At 37.5% G+C, this 22,689-nt stretch overlaps 2 protein-coding genes across 5 annotated transcripts in view; both read left to right on the top strand.

The window, feature by feature from the left end:
- The window catches only part of parvb (parvin, beta), a 41,637-nt gene extending 38,655 nt beyond the window's left edge, over positions 1-2,982 (top strand). For all 3 annotated transcript variants that reach the window (XM_088340584.1, XM_088340586.1, XM_088340585.1), the window contains exon 13: positions 2,749-2,982. In XM_088340584.1, the coding sequence (XP_088196710.1) occupies positions 2,749-2,825 (77 nt within the window). In that variant the 3' untranslated portion in view covers positions 2,826-2,982. The remainder of the gene's footprint in view (positions 1-2,748) is intronic.
- Positions 2,983-7,262: 4,280 nt separating this feature from the next.
- Positions 7,263-21,577, top strand: parvg (parvin, gamma). Of its 2 annotated transcripts, none has more exons than XM_088339362.1 (13): positions 7,263-7,407; positions 10,586-10,673; positions 10,755-10,819; positions 14,318-14,420; positions 16,103-16,234; positions 16,415-16,530; positions 16,584-16,639; positions 16,703-16,734; positions 18,872-18,936; positions 20,193-20,261; positions 20,330-20,431; positions 21,208-21,280; positions 21,433-21,577. In XM_088339362.1, exons 2-13 carry the CDS (start codon positions 10,592-10,594, stop codon positions 21,531-21,533), a joined length of 996 nt encoding a protein of 331 aa, XP_088195488.1. In that variant the 5' UTR covers positions 7,263-7,407; positions 10,586-10,591; the 3' UTR covers positions 21,534-21,577. The 2 variants fall into 2 exon arrangements, with proteins under 2 accessions (XP_088195488.1, XP_088195489.1); XM_088339363.1 differs by having other exon boundaries at positions 7,290-7,407; positions 10,560-10,673.
- The last annotated feature ends 1,112 nt before the right edge of the window (positions 21,578-22,689 follow it).

Raw genomic sequence — 22,689 nt, 5'->3', positions numbered from 1 at the left:
ATCCATCCATCCATTATCTGTACCGCTTATCCTCAGTAGGGTCGCGGGGGTGCCGGAGCCCATCCCAGCTATCATCGGGCAGTGGGCAGGGGACACCCTGAACTGGTTGCCAGCCAATCGCAGGGCACTCAGAGACAGACAACTCACTCGCTCAGTCCCACCTAGGGACAATTTGGACCGGCCAATTAACCAGATATGCAAGTTTTTGGAATGTGGGAGGAAACCGGAGTGCCCGGAGGAAACCCACACAAGCACGGGGAGAACATGCAAACTCCACACAGGAGGTTCGATTTCATGACCTCAGAACTGTGCCGCACACCTGCTAACCACTGCCCCACCGTGCTGCCCTTTTTATAAACATAAATTGTTTAATTATTTAAAAATATTCAATGCTATTTTTAAATGATATATAGTTTCTATTTACATAGCTTAACAAATATAATAAATATATATTAATATAAACAACTTTTCTTTAAATATCAAAACTGATTTTCTTCTTACAATTTGAAACCCCATATACATTTCATATTGCAATTTAGTTTCCTTTTAAGGTTATTGAAGTAATTTCATTTTTTTTTTAACTTTAACTTGACTACTCTTTATTCATAATTCAAATTTTATTATTTGTTGCTTTCCTTCTTGTTTGTTTCTACTGTAATTAAACCTGTCAGGACCAGAACGGAGACAGGACCCACATGCGTTACATTTCTCTCAGTTTTATTGGGAAGAAAGGAAAGGGTCCGGTGATCGCTGGTCGCGGGTAGCAGGTCGCTCTGAACACGGAAGTGGTCAGTAGCCGGGACAGGAGAGCAAAAAACGTGATTGGGATCAGCAACGAGTCGAAAGGCAGGAGAGGAGAGTAGACGTGGTCAAGATCAAAAAACGGGTCGAAGCCGGGAAACACGGGAGCAAAAACAGGAGTTAGTAAGGGTCGAAAAGCTTGCCTAAAGTAAACTGAGGTTCGTAGACGGACTGACAACAGGAGACAGAAAGGAGTGGGTTTGAATAGGGACAGGGAGCCAATCAGAGTCTGAGGCAGCTGGCGCCAAAGGAGCGGGCATACGTGCTTCACATCAGCAATCATGACAAAACCAGCATTTATTATTTTATGTGCATAACATTTTTTTCTCATGAAGGTTTTATTTTCAAATGTGGATTATATATTAGGTTAGAATTTTTCCAAGGTTTTTGTTGTGTATATTATACAAAAAAAGTAGTTTTTAGAATATTAAAAGATGCAATGCGCTTTGAGTTACTTGCCACTTGAGGGCGACGTCCCGTCACGCATTTTTTGTTGTTGCTCTTTATTTTGTTTCTTAATTCAAACTTTATGATTTGTTACTATAAAAACAATTGTACTCATATTAATGTCGTTCGCACTGCTTTCAATTTTATCAGCATTTCTCCAATATTCCGTTTATTAAGTATTTATATTATAGATTTTAATTACTATAACTTAGACTACTCAGGTTTTTCCTTTATTAGATATTTAATATGTGTAGTTTCAATAAAGTTACTATATAAATCCAGTATTTAGAAATATACAGTAGATATTAATGTATAAAAAGTTCCTAGCCAAGTGAACGCAACACAGCATGTTACCGCTAGAGAGAGACCTTGCAATACGTGTGAAGTGGCTAGCCATTTTAACAGACTCGCCGAGGAATTGAATCAAGATAACAAAAAAAATGGATTATATTATTTCCGAAAATGTTATTAGCTTGAAAGATAATGTATTTTTTCTGACAGACAACCTACTTAAATCGTCATCAAGGTTTTTTTTTCCATTAAGGTCGCAGAAAGATAAAGTGGCATATTAGTGGAATGTGGTTATTGTCCGCGGGTGGGAAAGCAAGGCTAAAAATAAACAAAACAATCGGAAACAATCTGTTTCTTTTCTTCTTCTCTTTTTAGGGGATTTACAGAACATAAGAGGTAATATTTTTGTGGATAAGTCAAGTATAACTTTGAATGCTAATTGCAGCCTTTTTCGCAACAAAACAATTTATCCGAGAAGCTCTGGGGGGAATTATAATATGCAAATGAACTCGGCGGATGCTATCGCTATGCATCTCATGCTAATTACCTTTTTTTCGCCCTAGTTTTAAGTTTATCTCTGTCAAGACCAGAACGGGGACAGGACCCACTTGCGTTGCGTTTCTCTCAAGTTTTATTGGAAGAAAGGGAAAGGGTTGCGCCCACGATGATCATGACGGTGATCGCTGGGTGCAGGAAGCAGGTCGCTCTGAATGCGGAAGTGGAACTTCCGTGGCAAGCGATGGGGGTGTCGGGAACGGAAAAACAGGTCAGTAGCCGGGGCAGGAGGGCAAAAACGTGGTCGGGGTCGGAAGCCAGTCGGAAGCCAGGAAAGGAGAGTAGACGTGGTCGGGGACAAAAGAGGTCGAAAGCCGGGACGGGAGAGTAGATGTGGTCAGTATCAAAAACAGGTCGAAGCCAGGGGACATACAGGGGCAAAAAAACAGGTGGGATTCAGGGTCGGAAAAAGGCTTGCCTAGTGTTAACTGAGGTTCACAGACGGACTGACAAAAGCTGACAGAAAGGAGTGGGTTTAAATAGGGTCAGGGAGCCAATCAGCGTCCAAGGCAGTTGGCGCCAAAAGAGCAGTAATCATGACAATCTGGTTGCTTGCCATTAACGAGAATAGACGCCGAAGAGTTAATTCAGAAGCTGGGAATTTATATATATTTTCAATTTTATCCATTTTTTTCTTTACATTTCCTTTTCCAGACGTGGTGAACCTGAACCTCAAGTCGACCCTACGAGTCCTCTACAACCTGTTTACCAACTACAAGAACTCCGAGTGACATCCCAGTTTCAGACTATACAGAATTTTTCTTTGTTTTTCTCGTTTTTATTTATTCCTGTTACAAAATTGTTTGCATATACTCCCATTTGAGAAAAAATGCTTGATATTCTTTGTCAAAGCGCTTTGTGGTAATAGTAAAGAAGTATTTAACTTTTTTCAGTTTGTTTCGTTTCAAATTGGGCGTTTGAACTCATGTTAGGGTTTTAAACAAAGGTAAAGGTTTTAAAGTTGGGTTTTGAACTATAACGTAAGGGTTTTACACGGATTACTAAGTTTTTGATTTGGGTTTAAGGTCGTGAATTGGGATTTGAAACTCTCATTAGGACTTTCAAATTGCAATTTTAGAATGGGGTTAAATTTTCAAAGTAGGGTTTTGAACTGAGGCTGAGAGCTTAAATTAGGGTTTGAAACTGGTTAGGATTTTTACAGGAAGTTTTTAGGACGGTTATGAGGTCAGGGGAATAAATAAGGTTTCAAACTCTGGTCAAGGTTTTTGAATCAGGGTTTTGGACTTGGTAAAGTTTCAAAGTAGGGGTTTAAACTTGGGTTAGGAGACATATCAAGGGTTTCAAACTCGGGGTACTGTTTTCATACTGTTTTCATAGATTCAAATTGAGATTCAAGTTTTTGGTTAAAGGTTTTAACTGGTTAGGATTTTAAATGTGGGTTTCAAAGTTTGTTTAGACTTTTCGTTTTAAGGTTTTTAGCTCCGGTTCCAGTTTCCAATTTCTAAATTAAACTGTGTTTTGGGTTGTAAATTTTGATTTGATGTGGTTTCAATTTAAGGTTAAAGCTACAATCTATAGTTTTGAACTGGCTTTAAGGGCTTGAATAAGGGTTTCAAATTCTGGTTAGGGTTTTTACATCAAGGTTTTAGAGTGGCTACAGTTTAAATGTACATTTTGTTTACAGGGTTTAAACGCATGTAAGGTTTTGAAAATAGGGTTTTGAAGTCCAAAGTTTCCAACTAGGGTTTTGAATTTAGTTTAAGGTTTCAAGTTAGGGTTTCAAACGTTGGTTGGGGTTTCATATTAAAGTTATAAATGGGTTATATTTTCAAAGTAGGGGTTTGAACTGGATTTGTGGTTTTAAATTAGGGTTCCAAATCTGTGACAGGGTTGTCTTTGAACTGAGATTAAAAATTTCAAAATCGAGTTTTTAATCCAGAATGTTATATTAGTGATTTAAAAACTGTTTACTGTTATTCACATTAAGATTTTGAAGTGAGTTAGAAGATTCCAATTAGAATTGTAAATTTCTAATTAGGGTTTCAACTCTGGTTAGATTATATTTGGTTTGAAGTTTCAAAGAAGGATTTTATATTATGGTTTCAAACTTTGATTAGGTTTTCACATTGTAGTTTTAAACTGTGGGTTGAGTTTCCAAGTGGTTATGGTTTCAAATCAGGGTTTCATACTAGGGTTAAGGCTTTTGTTAGGGTGAGTATATATAGGTAGGGTTCCAAACTGAAGTCAAACTTTTCAATTAGGATTGTATATTGACTTTAGGATTTCAAATTAGAGTTTAAACTCTGACTAGGGTTTCAACATTAAGGCTTTGAATCGGAGCAAGTTTCAAAGTAGGGTTTAAATTAGAGTGTCAAACTTTGATTAGAGTTTCATATTGACTTTTAAACTGAGGGTTGAGTTTCCAAGTGTTTATTGTTTAAAATTACGTATTTTTTTTACTAGGGTCAAGATTTTTATTAGGGCGTCAGGATAGAAGTGGGGTTTCAAACTCAAGTTAAAGTTTTCACATATGGTTGTAAGTTTTGTTTGGGTTTTAAAATTTGGGTTTTAACTCTGGTTAGGGTTTCCACGTTAAGGCTTTAAGTTTGATAGTAGGGTTTTAAACAAACATGATGAACTTTAATTACGTTTTTCGAAGTTTTGATGGTTGAGTTTCTCAGTGCTTATGGTTTCAAATTCGGGTTTTATTCTTGGGTTAAGGTTGTAACATTTTTCAGTTTCTCATGCACTATTGATACACTCGCAAAACAATGTCAAGTGGTTTGAACAAATTTATTGACACTAAAAACAGAAAACAATCAAGTTAGAAATAGGGTTCCAAACTGAAGTAAAGGTTTCCACACAGGAGTGTAAATTTTGTTTAAGATTTCAATCTTCGATTAAGAATTTAAACTGAAGGTTGACTTTCGAAGTGGAAATGGTTTCAATACGGTGTTTTGCAAAATGGCTATTTTATAATTAGGGTGTCAAATTCTAAGAATGGTTCCAAACAGTTTTGAATTCCATTAAAGATCGGGTTTTCAATCTCTGTCTTGAATTAGACGAATAGTTTACAGGCTGCGTTAAGTGGAAGTGCGGCTGCAGTCAGCTGACCTTTCAGAAGAGAAGCCCAGGAAGGGGATAGCGGCTAAACCTCCCCCACGGGCCGCCAGGGGCCCCCACGGCCCCCACCCACCGCCCGCCATGATGCCAAGTCGAGTGACGCCCGAGTAAATTATTGAAAGCAAAGATGAGTCATCGTTTGTTAGCGCTTCCGTCGGTTTTCGGCCTCCCGACGATTTGGGTAAAGGAATAACAAGTTGATTATAGAGCACCTTTCTTTGTTTTCATGGCAACCATCAACACATTTTTCCTCTTCCAAATTGCCCCTTTCATTTAAATGCATTTTCTCACTTATTTTTTTTCAAGCTTTTTTTTTGTGCTTCCTGTCCGTTTCGGTGAGCCTAATGGACACGCGGGAATACTATCGATGCACTTTTTCCTTGAGTGGTCCGGCCGGCCCAGTGTCACGTTTCAGTGGGCAATGCATGATGGGAGTTTGTTCTTGGTGAGGGCTGAATCGTGTTACGTCTTTAGCTTTATCTGCATCACGGTGGACTAGTGGTTAGTATATCTGCCTTTAGTATCTTGAAAAAAATTTGAGTTTTATATTGTGTTGTAAGAGTCATACTAATTTGAGGGGAGGGCGTCATTATAATTATGAAATTAATTCAGTTTTTTCTTTCAAGAAATATAATAAATCATAACGTATTTAAAAAAAAGTCGGCTATTTGAGGAAAGAAAATTATATGAAATAAAAAAAGATCAGCAGGTTGTGTTGGTATTCTACAAAATGATGCATGGACTTGCCCCCGCAAATCTTCCTGTTTTTATTTCCCCCTATGTTCCTGCTCAGAGCCAAGAGCCAAGAAGAAATCCGCAGGTTCGAGAGCGTTCTCCATTCAGGCCCCAGTGCTGTGGAACGCTCCGCCCCCTGAGATTCGACCTGCAACCTCAGTGGAACTGTTTAAATCTAGGGTTAAAACACACTTATATTCTGGAGTTTGCGAATGACCCATATTTCATGTTAACAATATCTGTGTATTATTTGTTATTGCAACATCCATTGCAGCATGGTCACCCTCGAAGGGGGATTACCTCATGTTTGGTCCCTTCTCGAGGTTTCTTCATTTTCCTCATGTTGGGGTTTTTGAGTTTTTCCTTGCCCTCATGTAGGTTTTAGATCAGGGAGAATAAGACTTGACAAAATAAAGAATATAAAATATTGGAAACAAAATAAGTAATATAACGAAATAGAAATAAATTAAATCAAATGAACAAAATATAAAAAATAAAACAATACATAATGAAATAAAATTAAAGAGAATTAACTGATTATTTTTTTCAGTAAAATAACGCAATAAAGTAACCCACCACCCTCCTGACGACAGGCGACTGTAAAATGAATGAATGACTAAATAAAGAAAAAAAAAAGAAAAAAAATTTCGATGGAATAAATTACATTATTAATTATAATAATGTCAAGAACCGGAACAGGTTCAGGACCCAAATGTGTGACGTTTCTCACACAAGCCTTTTATTTTACGGGAAATGGGGAGTCATGCACGTTAGGCCGACGAGATCGATACCAATTGCCCGAGTAGATATCGGACAGGAGAGGACAGACAGGATTGATAATGAAATAGGATATCGAAATTAAACAGGACAAACTAGACGGGGACGAAAACAGGGGTGAATGATAAACAGGACAAAAATAGACAGGAACGGAACTGGATACCGATATTTAACAGGACAAAAATAAATGGGAACAATATCGGACAGGAAATACCAACAGGAAACAGGACAGAATGAAACCCACGTCTTGCGGGGCAGAGGTTCGTTGACGGACTGACAAAGGAAGAGAGAGCGTACTGAGCTGAAATACACGGAAAGCCAATCTGTCAACAAGCCGTAGTTGACGCCACACGGGTGGGGCCAATTGGGCGCCATGGCAACTGTTACAAATAATGGTGTTCAAATTCCTCGAGTCATTTGCCACCTATCTTCTGTTCATCAGCTTGAACACAAATGTATTCTAATTGTCATGACATTATTATTGTTTGTCGTGCTTCCCAATTCCGTTAGTCTGACAAAATATAGAACATACCAAAAAAGGAGGAAGTTAAACTATTGTGCCACCACATCCTCTCAAATTCGCTCTGTTGACATTTTATTTTGGTCAAAGCGGCTCGGTGCTGACAGCGCTTTTCCTCAAAGCCTCCATTTTTATTTCATTTATTTCTTTTCTTTATCTCTTAGCTTCTTTTCGGCTGCCTTAAGTCATCGCAGGAGGTAAGCTGCTTCACGGAGATTTTTTTTCTTTCAATGAAAGTGCAAAGAGGAAGCGTTTTTGACACGTGTTACTTTCATTTTTTTGTCTTATGGAATACAAAAGTCCACGTTCAAAGTCTCAGAAGAAATACAAAAGAGATTTTCTGTATTAAAAAAGGAGCTTTTTAACTGTCCTGTTTTTTAAATGTGGGTTGCCATTTCTAAGCAAAATGTTGTAGTCTTTTACAATAAATCAATATAGAAATTTAAATATGGATAATAACTTTAAAGAAAAATAATTAAAAAATTTATTAAGTATTTGTATTGCGGTCCTCAGCAAAATGCAGTAGTATTTTACAAGAAATCAATACAAAAAAGTAAAAAAGGTGATAATATCTTTAAAAAAATAAATAAATCATTGTATTTATTATTTAAATCGCTTTTAATGACGTTTTAATGATTTTAACACATGATTGGGTTACCAGTCCTCAGCAATTGCTGTAATATTTTACACGAAATCAATATAGAACTTTAAAAAAGGAATAATAACTGAACAATAAATAGTTTTATTTATTATTTGTATTGCTTTTAATGATTTTTAATGATTTTAACACACAATTTGGTTACCAGTCCTCAGCAAAATGCTGTAGTATTTTAGAAGAAATCAATATAGAAATTTAAAAAAGGAATTATAACTTTAAAAAATAAAATAAAAATAAATTATTAATTATTTGAATAGCTTTTAATGATGTTTTAATGATTTTAACACATGATTGGGTTACCAGTCCTCAGCAATTGTCGTATTATTTTATAAGAAATCAATATAGAAATTAAAAAAAAGGAATAATAACTTTAAAACAATAAATAGTTTTATTTATTATTTGTATTGCTTTTAATGATGTTTTAATAATTATAACACACATTTGGGTTACCAGTCCTCAGCAATTATTGTAGTATTTTACAAAAAAATCAATATAGTACTTTAAAAAAGGGAATTATAACTTTAAAAAATAAAATAAAAATAAATTCTTAATTATTTGTACAGCTTTTAATGATGTTTTAATGATTTTAACACACAATTGGGTATCAGTCCTCAGCAATTACTGTAGTATTTTACAAGAAATCAATATAGAACTTTAAAAAAGGAATTATAACTCTAAAAATAAAAATAAAAATAAATTATTAATTATTTGTTTAGCTTTAAATGATGTTTCAATGATTATAACACACGTTTGGGTTACCTGTCAAGACCAGAACGGAAACAGGACCCAATTGCGTTACGTTTCTCGCAAGTTTTATTAAAGGAAAGAGGAAGGGCTGCGCCCACAATCCGGAGTTTGCTAGGCGCGGGAAGCAAGTCGCTTTCGTACTCGGTTTGTGATCCGAACACAGAAGTGGATCTTCCGTAGCGAGTGATGGCGGTGTCAAGGACAGATAAACAGGTCGATAGCCGGGAAAGGAGAGCAAAAACGTGGTCGGGGTCAGAAACAGGTCGTAAGCCGGGACGGGAGGGCAGACACGGTCAGGATCATAAATGGGTCGTAAGTCAGGACGGGAGAGCAGACGTGGTCAGGATCAAAACGAGTCGTAGCCGGAGACAGACGGGAGCAAAAACGGGACAGGTGGGAGTCAGGGTCAAAAAAGTCTTGCTTAGTATTCACTGAGGTTTGCTGAAGGACTGACAAAAGGGGACAGACAGGTCTGGGTTCAAATACTGATCGGGAGCCAATCAGAACCCGCGGCAGTCGGCGCCAAAGGAGCGGGCACAGGTGCTTTGCATCAGTAATCATGACATTACCAGTCCTCAGCAAAATGTTGTAGTATTTTACAAGAAATCAATACAGAAATTAAAAAAAGGAATTAAAACTTACACAAAAAAACAATGGTTTTTAATTGTTGCTCTTAGATATATCAATAATAATGTACTTTGGTAGTTATGAAATAAATAACAAATGATTATAGCACAAGTTTGGGATCCCAGTTCTCAGCAAATGCTGTTGTATTTTAGGCTAAATCAATACAGAAGTTTTTTTAAAAAAAAAGGAATAATAACTTAAAAAAAACAATAAATGGTTTCATTAATTTCTTGTCATGCTTTTAATTACGTGGATAATAATAAACGTTGTTGGTCAAGAAATAAAAACTAAAAAACTAATAATTTTATCTCAAGTTTGGGTTGCCAGTTCTCAGCCAAGCGTTGTAGTGTTTTATGACAAATCTTCATGAAAAATAAAAGGAAATAAAAAGAAATATAATACTAAAGTAAAACACAATAAAATGGAATTTTCAGAAAAATAGACAATGAAATTTTTTTCACGAATTAAAAAATGTAATAAAATGAATTCAAGCACAGTAAAATAAAACACGTTCATGAAAGAATAGATGCAATTAAATAACCTCAAATTAAATGAATGTACAAAATAAAATTAAAAATAAAATAAAAGGAAATAATTTAAAAAATACAATTAAAACAGAGTTATTTTTTTACATAATATGAAAAACATAAATCAAAACACAATTAATATAAAATTAAAAAATACAGGAATAAAATTACATGGTATGAAAAGTGATTTGAAAATAGAGTATATACTGTACTCAAAAAAATATTTCAGTAATTGTTTATAATGCTTTTAATTATGTTAATAATGATGTATTTTTTAATCATTACATAAATAAATATTACATAAAATAATCAAACATATAATATATACTTTATTAGTTAAAGTTGTAGTAATAATAATCCAATAATATAAAAAATGATCCCTGCAACCATTCTGAGGATAGGGGGCATTCCTATTTGAAGTATTTCAATATTTATTGTGTTTCACACTTAAAGGGAGAGTGTATAATATTTAGTGCCTCCTAGTGGTTCAGAAAGTTTAGAAAATAACTTTGATTTGAATACTAGTCCTAAACTGTTATACCGATGTGAAAATTCTAGGTCGAGAAATTTGAATTTTTTTTTACACAGTAGAATCCCAACTTAGGTCGCCGCCATGTTTGTATGGCATCCTGCCGCCACGCTGTGCTCTGCTGCACTGGCCCTTGCTCTTACAACACAACACAGAGCCATCTAGTGGTCAAATATTACACATTGGGGCTTTTATGTTTGTATCGCATATTAAATTGAGAACAATGAAGTTGAAATTCTGGATCAAATTGAATAAAAACAGTTGTTGTACTACATGTGGCCACAAAGAGCGCTATGGAGTCAGATGTGGCTAAGTGTCACCACGAACCAAGACAAGAGGAAAAAGATGGCGCTGTAAACGCTGAATGCTTCCATGGTAAATTTACACTGCCCTAAAAAGTATTTTCCTCTCACTAATTGTTATTATTAATATGATTGTAATTATATCTATTATCAGTTGAGAAGACAAATATGATCCAACCGACGTCTCTGAAAGACCCCAAACTGGAGAAGCTCAAAGATGTAAGAGAGTGTCCATAAATAAATCATAATGTTGTTACAATGCACGTTATCAACCCCCTTTTTCCTCACACATATTACTGCCATGTTCTTAAACCAAAAGTGTCCTCACATTTACCGAGATGCTCTCACACAAGTTCTGGAAACACTGCCCCATGCACTATTGAAACTTACTCCGGTCCACAAAACTGTTGAGCTGCCACACAACTGAAACACTCTCATTTCCTTACATAATGAAACAACCTGAAACTCATTTGAACTCTCACACACTCCTAAAACTCTCACACCACTAAAAACCACCACAACATTGACTTGTTAAAATGTTTTCGGACACTACAGAAAGTATCTTTCTTTCACAAAAACGATTGAAACGTTCACGGATTAGTCTATTACCAAATGCACTTGTAAAAGGTTCTGATACACTACTGAAAGTCTGTGGTCTCTCTCTCTCTCTCTCTTTCTCTCTCCCTCCCTCTCTCTCTCTCTTATAAAACCAATGAACGTGATCAATTACTACTCTAACACCAAATGCACTTGTAAAATGTTCTCACACACTACTGACATATTTGCTCTCTCTCTCTCTCACTCTCTTTTGCTCTCAAGTCAAGTCAAGTCAAATCACATTTATTTATATAGCTCTTAATCACAAAAATGTCTCAAAGGACTCTCTCTCTCTCTCTCTCTCTCTCTCATAAAAACTGGTGAAACATTATCACTTACTAATTTAAAACGAAATGCACTTGTAACACACTATTGAACGTCTCTGCTCTCTCTCTCTCTCTCTCTCTCTCTCTCTCTCTCTCTCTCTCTCTCTCTCTCTCTCTCTCTCTCTCTCTCTCTCTCTCTCACACACACACACACACACACACACAAATACACACACAAAACTACTGAAACATCACTTACACCTCTACTACCAAATACTTTTGTGCAACGTTCTGACAAACTACTGAAAGTTTTTTTGCTTTCTCTCTCCCTCCCTCTCTTTCATCTTTCATCTCATAAAACTGATGAAACATTATCACTTACTACTGTAAAACCAAATGCACTTGTAAAATGTTCTCACACACTACTGACATATTTGCTCTCTCTCTGTCTCTCACTCTCTTATGCTCTCTCGCTATCTCTCTCTCTCATAAAACTGACGAAACATTATCACTTACTACTCTAAAACCAAATGCACTTGTAAAATGTTCTCACACACTACTGACATCTTTGCTCCCTCTCTCTCTTGCTCTCTCTTGCTCTCTCTCTCTCTCTCTCACTCTCTCTCTTTCTTTCTTTCTCTCTCTCTCTCTCTCTCTCTCTCTCTCACTCTCTCTCTCTCCCTCTCTCTCTCTCTCTCTCTCTCTCTCTCTCTCTCTCTCTCTCTCTCTCTCATAAAACTGTTGAAACATTATCACTTACTACTGTAAAACCAAATGCACTTTTAAAATGTTCTCACACACTAACATCTTATCTTTGCTCTGACACACTACTAAATGTCTCTGCTCTCTCTTTCTCTCTCTCTCTCTCTCTCTCTCTCTCTCTCTCTCTCTCTCTCTCACACACACATACACACACGTACACACACAAAAATACTGAAACATTATCATTTACACCTCTACTACCAAATACACTTGTGCAACGTTCTGACACTACTGAAAGTTTTATTTTTGCTTTCTCTCTCTCCCTCCCTCTCTTTCATCCATCACTAGTAAAAATGTATCCTTCATTGCTTAAAAGTAAAAATTTCTCTCACACATTTTTCAGTTTTCTCTCACAAAACTAATGTTGTGACTTGATTATTTATTACTGTCCTTCTCTGCCAGAGTTTACTGCTATTCACAGACCCTACTAAAATCTATCTATCTAGCTCCCTCTCTTGTTTTCTTTCTCTCACTCTCACTCTGTCTCACAAAACTACAGAAAAAGTACCACTTACTACTCTACGACTAAATATATTTGTGCAATGTTCTGACACACTGCTGAAGGTCTCTTTCTTTTGCTTTCTCTACCTCGCTCCTTCTCTTTCATCACTCACAAGTAAAAATGTCTCTCTCATCGCTTAAAAGTAAAAATGTCTCTCACGCATTTTTCAGTTTTCTCATTCACTATTGAAACACTCGCAAAACAAATGTGACTTGAATATTTCTTACTGTACTGGTCTACCAGAGTCTACTGCTATTGACTTGTGAAAAGTTCTCACACACTACTAAACTATCTCTCTCTCTCTCTCTTTTTCTCTCTCTCTCTCTCTCTCTCTCTCTCTCTCTTAACATTCACTTATGTAGTCTCACACTAGTGAAACTCTCTCTCCCTTACACGTTTTTAATATTCTCATGCAACAGGCTGTACTTGCCCAAGACACACCACAGGAAATGGTGCCCATACGACTGTAGTGGTTAAGGGATCCAATCAACCAACCAACCATTGAAGTATTCTATCACAAAACTACAAAGTTTTCTCTCACACTATTGAAATTCTCTTTCTCATTCGTGTACAGTCCGACACTAGGGAAGGTTTCTCTCCTAAACACATTTTTTAATTTGTCATACACTTTTGAAAATCTCACAAAACATCATCATTTTCTCACAGTTCATCGCTCCCTTAACCGCATGGGTTGTCGGGGCACCAATAAGAATGCAAATGTGTACAGTCTTCTCCACTGTTGGCGGTCCCTGGCCTGTTTTTGGGTGGTGGCAAAGTTGGCACCAGTACATTCCTTAATGTATTCGGCCAAGTTCTTTTTCGGTCTTCCTCCCCTCCTGCCCCCTTAGATTGTGTCCTGGAGTATAGTCTTGGCCAGTCCTGATTATCTTGTGATGTGACCATACCGCTGAAGTTCTTTGTAGGGTCCAATGTGCCCTGTGATTATGTTGCGCACCGTATCGTATGTCAGATGGGCTAAGTAGCTGATGCCTAGAAGTTTCCTCTAAATTTTCCTACACTATTTAAAGTCTTTCTCCCTTTCCCTCTCTTTCTCTCTCACAGACACTCATACACACACACACAAACAACTGATAATATCTCACTTCTACTCATTATAACACTGTCCCATTGTCTATTTCCATAAACACTCATGCATTTTACAGAAGCACTCAAACTTCCATACAGACCTACTGAAATAATCAACAGTTATGCTCTCACACATATGAATAATGAACCCCTTGAATTAGTGAGTCACTCCATCGGGATGCCTTTAAAAAAAAAGATCATCGTGATTCCAACTCAGTCAGGTGGAAGGTTGGTAGAAAATTTGATGACGGTAATTATGGGAGGTGAGGAAGGGGCGCTATCTCGTGTATGACAGAAAAAGAAAATGTCTCTGAGAGAGGCAATGAATAAAAAAAAACCTAGGGGTTTGTTTTCAGACTGAATATAGATGACGTCTTTTTCTATCCAGTTCGGGATTGGGTGTTACAGCGGGAAAATAATTAGGACTCTCGAAGACGTTGAAAGCTCGATTCTGTGAGATCAAAGTGTATGTGTGTGTGTGCGTGTGTGTGTGTGTGAGAACAGGCGCTGCTGGACTGGATCAATAGCACTCTAAAAGCAGAACACATTGTGGTTCAGAGCTTGGACCAAGATCTGTACGACGGGCTGGTTCTTCATCATCTCCTCGGTTGGATTGAGATTTTTTTGGTTCAGTGGACACACACACAATTTTTCTCTAGTGGGGACATTCCATTGACATCATGTAATTTCATAGCCTCTTACGCAAAACACATCTGCTAACCCCAACTCTTACCCAACCACAACAAAAGATTAACTCAAACTTAACCTCTAAGACTAGTTGTTTTCTTAGTTCCCAAGCAGTGTTTAAAAGTATTGTTGTGTTATATCTGAACACTTAAACAACACCTAGGGTTTTAAACTAGGGTTTTGAACTAAGGTTTCAATGTATGGTTTGGGCCCCAAGCGATGAATTTTAGAGTACAGTATGTCAGGACCAGAACGGAAACAGGACCCAATTGCGTTACATTTCTCCCAAGTTTTATTAAAGGAAAGAGGAAGGGCTGCGCCCACGATCTGGTGTTCGCTAGGCGCGGGAAGCAGGTCGCTCTTGTACTGGGATTGTGATCCGAACACGGAAGTGGATCTTCCGTAGCGAGCGATGGCAGTGTCAAGGATGGAAAAACAGGTCGATAGCCGGGACAGAGAGCAAAAACGTGGTCGGGGTCAGAAACGGGTCGTAAGCCGGGATGGGAGAGCAGACATGATCAGGATCAAAAACAGGTTGTAAGTCTGGACGGGAGAGCGGACGTGGTCAAGATCAACACGGGTCGTAGCTGGAGACAGATGGGAGCAAAAACGGGACAGGTGGGAGTCAGCCTCCTTGGTGTTCACTGAGGTTCGCAGACGGACTGACAAAAGGGGACGGACAGGACTGGGTTCAAATACTGACCGGGAGCCAATCAGAACCCGCGGCAGTTGGCACCAAATGAGCGGGAACAACTGAGTCACATCAGTAATCATGACACAATAAGGGTTTCCAAATAGGCTTTGAAAGTAGGGTTTTGGCCTGGAAGCCTGGTTTAAAGTGCAGCCAGGGATTCCAACACGGGTTTGAAATTTCGCTTTGGGCATCAAACTAGAATTTTAAAGAGTGGCTAAGATTTCAGCTAAGGTTTTAAAAGTAGGGTTTTCCGCCCAAAATAGAAGTTTAGGTAAGGGTTCCAACTAACGTTTTTGCTCTGGCCAAAAGTCTGGTTTTAAAGCACATCTAAGGTTTCCAACTAGTAATATATATATATATATATATATATATATATACTGGTATATATATACTAGTTTCCAACTAGGGTTTTAGCCTAAAAACTATGGTATTATAACACTGGTAGAGTTTAAACATAGAGTTTTGGTCCCAAACCAGGACTTTAAAGCACAGCTTGAGTTTCCAACAAGGGCTCAAAATAGGGTTTTGGCCTAAAATGGGTTTTTAAAACGCAGTTAAGATTTTCAACCAGGGTTTAAAATTTGTGTTTTGAAATGAAGCTATGGTTTTTGACTAGGTTTTGCCCACCAACTAGGGTTTTAAAGCAGAGGTAAGGTTTCCAAAAAGGGTGTAAATCTTTTGTCTTTTGAAATAAAGCACTCCACTACCTCACATTAAAAATATTCTTAATACTATCAAACATCAAAAATGTTTTTTAAACCACTAAAAAGTTGGAACTCAAGATTTTAGACTCAGAATTGTGTTTTTGAGTGCACACATAAAAAGACAATTGCTGCTTTTTGTTTACTCATTATTCATGAACAGGTCTCTAATGTTAGTACAATGACATCTTCCTTCTTTGCCTGCAGCCAAGTTGTCCGGCGTGCGTTTGCCACTGGACGAGATGGCGTTGACCAGTTCGGCCCAGATCCGAAAGTTGAAAGCCATCCTGGGGGAGTTAGACAAAAAACTGGACCCGTCTGACAAGTGGGATGTCAGTTGTGAGTCACATCAGGATGTTTAATTACGATTTCTACCACAAATTGAACCACACCAATCACGCCACATCATAGACATCATTTTATCAAGTCTAAAATCAAGTCAATGTTTCATCTTGGGTCCCTTATGAGTTCAGTATTCGTGATAAAGAGTCAATTTCTCATAATGAGTCCTGTTTTCAGTGATTCACAAGAAAGACCTCCTGGCCACTCTCCACCTGCTGGTTGCCATGGTGAGAAGTTTCCAACCCGATTTGGAGTTGCCCTCCAACGTAAAAGTTCAAGTTGCGCTCGTAGAGGTGAGTCAGAAACAGCGCCATGTCGATTGGCTTTCTCACAAGTTTTCCCGCAGGTAAGCGAGAAGGGATTCCGGTCAGAAGTTCAAACCGAAGTCTTGACGGCCGAGAGGTGAGGAGGGCCTGAAAAGTTCTGCCAGGGAAGAACTTTAATCGTTGTTTTTGTGGTTTTCAGCGCAAGTTCGGAAACTCCAGTCAGTGCCGATGGTGAGTATATAATGAAACCACGCGCTATGGCGGTTCAATTTTCACATTCTTACTACTGCACTGGTTTGCATTGTGCATTGTGTTCTGCATTCTGATTGGCTGAGCAGTTTCTACACTTATTCGCGGGGCTGTTTGTTATGAACAGTAGACCCCCTGGGATACATCATTAATTTGCTCTGAGGGGGCATCGCAAAGCGAAATAGCCTAACTCCATATTCTATCCCTAACAAATGTGCCACTTAAACCTAAGCTCTAAAACTTGTTGTTGTTTTTTAATCTGGAAAATGGTCCTCAGAAGGTCACATATCAGGTTCTCACACACACTGGGTTTTGGCCTAAAACTAGGGGGTTTAAAGCGCAATTAAGAATTTCAACAAGTGTTTAAAAGTAGGGTTTTGCTCCCAAATTAGGGTTTTAAAGCACAACTTCATTCTCCAACTAGGTTTAGAAAGCAGAGTTTAGGCTTTAAACCTGGTTTTAAAGCGCATGTAGGGTTTCAAACTAGGGTTTCACAGTAAGGCTTTGGCCTAAACCTAGGGATTTAAAGCACATCTAGGGTTTGAAAGCAGGGTTTTACTCCCAAATTAGGGTTCTAAAATGCAAAAAGATTTTCCAACTTCGTTTAAAAAGCAGAATTTAGTCCTTGAATCCAGTTTTAAAGGGCAAGTAGGGTTTCAAACTAGGGTTTCACAGTAAGGCTTTAGCCTAAACCTAGGGATTTAAAGCACATCTAGGGTTTCCATCTAGGGTTTGAAAGTATGGATTTTGCCCCTTATTTGCCCCCTTTGTATTAGCGCTGGGGGGCACGTACACAGAAGTAATGATAGTAGAGGTAAACTCCCTGGGGAGGTAGAAGGGTCTGCAAATCACCGTCAAAAGTTCAATGTGCCGTGAGCAGTGATTCGAGACTATCCTAGCATTTTTACACCAGTTGTTGGTATAAATGCATAGTCCGCTTCCCCTGTTCTTACCGGTGAGTTCGCTGCTCCTATCAGCAGTTAGCCCCTCAATGCTAACAGCGTCAGCCGGGATAGATAAGTTTAACCTCCATCAGAATTATAGTGCAGCAGTTCGTCATCTCGCGGTTCGATGTTAGTTCCAGTTGTAGATGGTCCAGTTTATTGTCCAGAGAGCGAACGCTGGAGAGAAAAATGGATGGGAGAGGCGTTTTGATATTTTAGCCTTTAGCCTAGCTGTTAGGCCAGCCCGACAACCTCGCTTCCTCCTCCGGTCACATCGCCTTCTCTTGCCTCTCTGCTCCGCTGCTCCGTAGGCCACTGGGTCTTGTTGGCATAGACTCCGAGGCTATGTAAACACTCCAGAGTGGTCGTAGCAACGGCCACTTGATTTCTGGATGATCGCATATCCAGCAAAAACCTGCGATCATATACTAATCTGCGGTTTGAGTTGACTGTGTCCGCCGTCAAAAACTGAATCGAAGACTGAGCATTATGACCAAAATATCCAAAACTGTCGCCGAACAGGGCGCTACCATCTTTTCTTTTGTCAGCAATTGCCTCTGTTGTCGTTTTGTTAGAGCAATATTCCTTTGCAAGGGTAATGATGCATGTGACTTCTTCATATTTTTTAATAATTACAAGTTTTGTTTTCATGGTTATCATGTTTTTTGCTTCACCCTTAAGCATCACTGCAATTCATGGGAATCATAGCAAACAAATTAAAGTTTGTTAGTTGAGATTCTGAACTGAAATAAAAGAGAGGCATTGTGGGAGTTAGTTCAGCCAATAACATACTGGCATCTTCTCGAAGCCATGAAGAAAACCAATAGCAGACCAGAATCTTAAAAGATGTCGATTATTAGTAGACGGTCAGCTTAGCAACTTAACTTGTTATACATTTGTATTTTTTGGACATGCAAAATCTTTTGTTTTTGATGTCAGATACTGGGAAAATGCCGTATCGTACTCCATACCCTAAAGTGAAAATTTATAAGTAGGGGACACGTATCCTGTAGGCATAGTAGGGGAAATGCTGTAAAAATGGCGCAAAAGCAGTAAATCCTGTAAATCTACTGTAAATTTGTGTTTCCTTCCGGCAAGCAATTTCTAGTTCCTCTAAACCCCGTAATATGATAACATTCCGTGTCCAAATAATCACTTTTGTGCTCACTGTGTAGAACTTATCCACCGTGTGGAGCAGCTCCTGAAGATGGAGGCTCACAAGGTCACAGCGGTGAAACAGGTACGAGAAACAAGTGCCAATTTGCAGGAAGCTCCAGGGGGAACAAAGCGAAGGGAAGGAAATCAATCTTGCAAAGTTGACATTTTGCACTACAACCGGTTGCATTGGATTCAACGAGCTTTTCTCATTTTTTTCCTTAATGGCATAAAGGGTAGGGTTTCAACTTTTGTACTCAAAATAAACTAATGTTTTGCAAGTGTGTGGACTCTCCGTTACTTTCTATCAAAACCCTTAATCGGTTGCTTGATACCTTGCCTCTTTTGAAACACAGCTAGGTAACAATAACCCATAGTTAAAACCTTAATTTGAAAATGACTACTTGGAACCCCTAAATTAAAATATTTAACGTTGCTTGAAACTTGAATTTGAAAACTACAAACCCAGTTTTAAAACCAACCCTTGCTTTATAATCTAGTTTAAAACGCAAACTTAAAATTTATTAAATGCAGTTTAGGAAAAATATTCGTGGATTCAATAACTAAACTTGAACAGAACCGCTAACCCTGACCTAAAATAACAACCCACACTTGAAACCATACTACAAAGCCTAAATCAAAATATTCTCTTGAAATTTTTTTGAAGACGTTAACCCAAGTTTGAAACTCAAACACAGTTTTACTAACACCAGTTTTGCCCAAAAAATAAATACATGTCTTTAAATTTTAATTTGACATCCGAAACCTGATTAAAACTCCTAACCCCGACTTAATACCTTACCTCAAACCATAAATTTAAATAATTTTCCTATAACTTTAGTTTGAAAACTCCAAATCTAACTATAGCTCCAAACACTAATCCGATACCCAAATACTGTTTTACTAACCCTAGTTTAGAAAAAAATAAATACACTGTTTGAAACCCTAAACCTGATTAAAACCCTAGCAATGATTTAAAACAATAACCCTAACCTTAAACCCCACCCAGATCCCCGAAACTTGATTCAAAAACCACTAACCATACCTGGCTGAATCCTCTAATATGATTTACCTCACAATCTTGAAAAAAAAACATCCCTGATTTAAAACCCCAACATTACCTTTAAACCCTAATTGAATGCAAAAACCCTACCTACAAATTTTGACATCCTGTTTTGAACCCCTTATTTGAAACTTTGAAATTGTCTAGAAAATTTGATCCAGGCTTCAAAGACACCTCAAAAATGTACTTTGAAAACTGGAAAATGATTTGAAAACCTAACGAAGCCGTAGAACCATAATCCTGTCTTCAAACATTTACCCGAACCATCTTGTGTTAAGGGCTTGCTTGGCTTTGTGAACAAGAGCGTGGCCAACCTGGGCCTGCACGTTTCGGATCTGGACAAGCAGGTACTGACAAAAGGACCTTGAAACCTTAGCCAATCTTACAGGCTTGATATTTTTTGTTTTGCTCACAGTTTTCTGATGGAGTGATTCTTCTGTTGCTGATTGGCCAACTAGAAGGGTTCTTCGTTCCTCTCAGTGATTTTTGTCTGACACCGGTCAACTACGAGCAGATGGTAGGAAACAAGGATTTGTGTTGGAAACAAGTGTGATTATTTCCAGACTATTCATTAGTCGGATTAGGGTTTCTATTAGGTTTTTCATATTCGGGTAACAAGGTCGTGTCATGGTTTTAAAAGTAAGGTCCTAATATTAGTTTTTGAATTAAACTCAATATGGAGTAGGATTTCAGATTTGTTAGGGTTTTGAGAAAATTTGAGGTTTGTATTTTGGGTTTTGAACAATGGTTGGATTACTGATCATTTTTAGTCATTGTTAGGGTTTCAAGACAGCTTGAAAACCGGTTTTAAGGTTTAAATCCAACCAGTATGATTGTTGACAGACAAGAACTAGATTCGGGTTGAAATGGGCATAATTGGATTCTAGGTTAGCCTTTATGAGTAGGATTGCTGGACATATATATGGTTTGAAATCAGGCTATCAAACAAGTTTGCGTCTTAGATTTCAAAATAATGTTTACGTTTCTTTGGTTTGGGTTTGAATCTTAGTTTGAGTCTTAAAATTTAATTTTCTAGCCAGTGTTCAGGAATGGATTGTGGTTTCAGATTACAATTTCAAAGATGTTTTTTAAAAGCATTTTTCAGTAAGGTTTGAAAATAACATTGGGGTTTTAAAGGTTCCAAGCTGGGTTTAATGTTTCAAATTTTGGTTTTTAAAACAGTTATGGTTTCAAAAAGGCTTTCAAATTGGGGTTAGGTTTTAAAAGTTGATTGCATTGCTGTACGTTGATGAAATAGTAGGGTTTCAAGTTGCTTGTGTTTTGCCCTCCTAGTTGCACAATGTGTCGCTGGCCCTAAGCTTCCTCAGTGACTCAGGGCTTAAAGTGTCCTCTGTTCAGCCCAAAGGTGACAGCCACACTCTTCAACACACAGTATCACAACTTACTCACCATCGTCCCCCCAATTTTTTTTACTCACACTTTGAAGTAAAAGTCGCCACCTAGCAGCAAGACATATACCGTCATTAATGCTTGAAAATCTCCAAAATCTCTGTTTAGATGTCGTCGATCAGGATATCGCCGCTACGCTGACTGTCCTCTTTGCTCTTCTCAGCAAATACTCCAAAGAAAAACAGAAGACAGCTGCCCAAAGAATCTAAGAAGTAAATTTATTATGTGCTAAATAAAACGATTACATTCTGTATGTTATGATTTCTGGTGGACCCAAACGCAAGGAAGCATAAACCATGAAAGGGGCTAAAAAATGACAGTATTCATTCACAAAATCCTCAATAAAGTAACAAACAAAAGTATTCAAACAAGGAAACAAAAAACAAACCTCACAAACCAGGATGAAGTGGAAAAACAATGATTGGGTACGGATGGTGATTGTAAAGATAAAGCCCGACAACGGGCCCGGTCCAAAATGTCCTTATGAAGGCTCAGGGTAGTTGTTATTATTCACTAATGTTCCACCCTAGGCCTTTAAGTGGGGTAATGATTTCCATTACAGAAAGGATAAAGATTCCTAGCTAAGTCAGGAGTCACCACCGTAGACCCTTACAAACAGCTGAGTAGCCCATGGCCCGGTTCTCAAAATAGCTCTGAAGTGATATTATGATTTTCTAGAAAAATTGATTTCTAACTGGCATTGGAAATAATTCAAATAAGTGTCTTTCAATATATGATCAATTCTTTGTAAACTATTTTTGAAATCATCCTATAATTGATTTATGTAAATCACTCAGTGCTGAGTCTATTTTTACCCCAATTCGAATTATAACAACCTGATAAATATAACAGTAGTAATAACATCATAAAATCAATTAAAAAAAAGGTTTCATTTGTTTTGAAAAATGCATGCAAAATTTATAAATAAGTATGTAATAATTAGGTATTAAGCAAATAATAAGTGCATATTAGGTAAGTAAGTATTAAGTAAGCAAGTATTAAGTATGAAGTAGGTAAATATTAGTAACTAGGTAAGTACGCAAGCGAACAAGTAATTAAGTGGATAATGAATAAGCATGAAATAAACAGGTAAATAGGTAAGTGTTTATTAAGTAGGTATGTATTAAGTAAACAATGACTACTATGTAAGCTATAAGTAAGTATTTAGCAAACTTAAGTATCATGGAAGTATGTATGAAGTAAATAATATGTATTATGTAAGTATTAAGCATGTATTTAGTATACAAGTATCAAGTAAATAAGTAAATACAAAAGTATTTTTTAAGTAAATAATATTTATTAGGTAAGTAAGTATGTATTAAGTAACTAATAAGTACAGTATTAGCTAGGTAAGTATAAAGTAAG

The sequence above is a fragment of the Urocampus carinirostris genome, chromosome 7 (genome assembly GCF_059441175.1).
Source record: "Urocampus carinirostris isolate Australia breed hairy pipefish chromosome 7, RoL_Ucar_1.0, whole genome shotgun sequence".
Lineage (NCBI taxonomy): Eukaryota > Metazoa > Chordata > Actinopteri > Syngnathiformes > Syngnathidae > Urocampus > Urocampus carinirostris.
Note: the sequence above shows the minus strand (reverse complement) of the source record. Positions and strands in the feature narration are given on the sequence as shown.